This window comes from Mizuhopecten yessoensis, unplaced genomic scaffold (genome assembly GCF_002113885.1).
Source record: "Mizuhopecten yessoensis strain PY_sf001 unplaced genomic scaffold, ASM211388v2 scaffold715585, whole genome shotgun sequence".
Classification (NCBI taxonomy): domain Eukaryota; kingdom Metazoa; phylum Mollusca; class Bivalvia; order Pectinida; family Pectinidae; genus Mizuhopecten; species Mizuhopecten yessoensis.
Genome location: NW_018479690.1, coordinates 22,557 through 23,767, shown reverse-complemented (window position 1 = coordinate 23,767; position 1,211 = coordinate 22,557). Strand labels below are relative to the sequence as shown.

Sequence of the window (1,211 nt, the reverse complement as noted above, 5' to 3'; positions counted from 1 at the left end):
TGTTAATAGCGAAGTTATGTTGATGTCAGTATTGATAGCGAAGTTATGTTGACGTCAGTATTGATAGCGAAGTTATGTTGATGTCGGTCTTGCCGTCGGTCGTCTTAGCAAAGTTCCATTGATGTCAGTTGCAGTAGCTGAGTTCTTACACATAGTAACATAGTTCTGTATTTATTATGTCAGACGCTATGACATAATTTTGTTGTTTTGTAAGAACATGATGCCAATGACATGTTTGCTCTTTTTGTAGACCTGGACCGACACGCGCCTTACCTGGTTCTTTGACACCGTTGACTACATCGAGGTGAACCAGTCCAGCGTCTGGACACCGGATGTGACGTTTCTTGACACGTGAGTAGCTGAGATTTGACATAGTTTCGTGTACAAGTAGAAGAACTCCCTTTTGAATACACTTTACTCCCTGGAGCCTGTGTCTTCGTCCATTACTTAGCTAGGGACCAGGCTATTATTTTGATCGTAACATCATATTGTTACAAAAAATACAAAAAATGAACTTGGTTGGGTGTACGAAATGTAAATATTTGTAGAATATCTTCGGCAAAATGTAAATTTGAAATGCTATGTTCACTATTTGCTTTCTTTCGTAAAATTACTTGAGGATTAAAACGATTATTTCAGCATTTAAGGTGATTGAATGTAGTTAGATACTGAAGAGTATTCCCCGCGGTCTGTATATATGCTATAGTAATAATGATCAAAAACCCATTTTTTCTGTAGGCCTATAGAAGCAAAGCATCGCAAACAATACAGATGGCCTCGATCGGGTGTGGTTCAATATCACATGTTTAACCTTAGTATGTACACTAACAACACGACAAACAGTCTCAAACTTCACCACGACACGAATCCTAATCCAGTCTGTTCAGAAACACACCCCGTTATAGGTATTCTCATGTATAACCAATATATGAAGTTTGATCAGAGTACGTGCTATAATGTGAAATATTTACATTTGCATGGCATTGTCACTATATAGCCTCTTTGAAAGCTGTGTCGTTGATGGGACTTTAATTACCATGCCGCACGAGACATAATTACCATGCCGCACGAGACACAATTCTTAGCGTATTAATTACAACACTGACCGGAACTACAATATCCAATGTAAATAAACATGACGGCTGCTGAAATATCGCTGGGCATTGTGAGATTTGATAATGTCATTGTAAATTTATGTGCAAAATAAAAAA

At 37.9% G+C, this 1,211-nt stretch overlaps 1 protein-coding gene across 1 annotated transcript in view; it reads left to right on the top strand.

Annotated features, from left to right (window-relative positions):
• Positions 1–250: 250 nt before the first annotated feature.
• LOC110441139 overlaps positions 251–1,211 on the top strand; it is a gene marked incomplete at its 5' end in the record, with an annotated part of 8,378 nt that continues 7,417 nt past the window's right edge. Inside the window, one exon of the mRNA XM_021484238.1 lies at positions 251–351. Coding sequence (XP_021339913.1) covers positions 251–351 — 101 coding nt within the window. The remainder of the gene's footprint in view (positions 352–1,211) is intronic.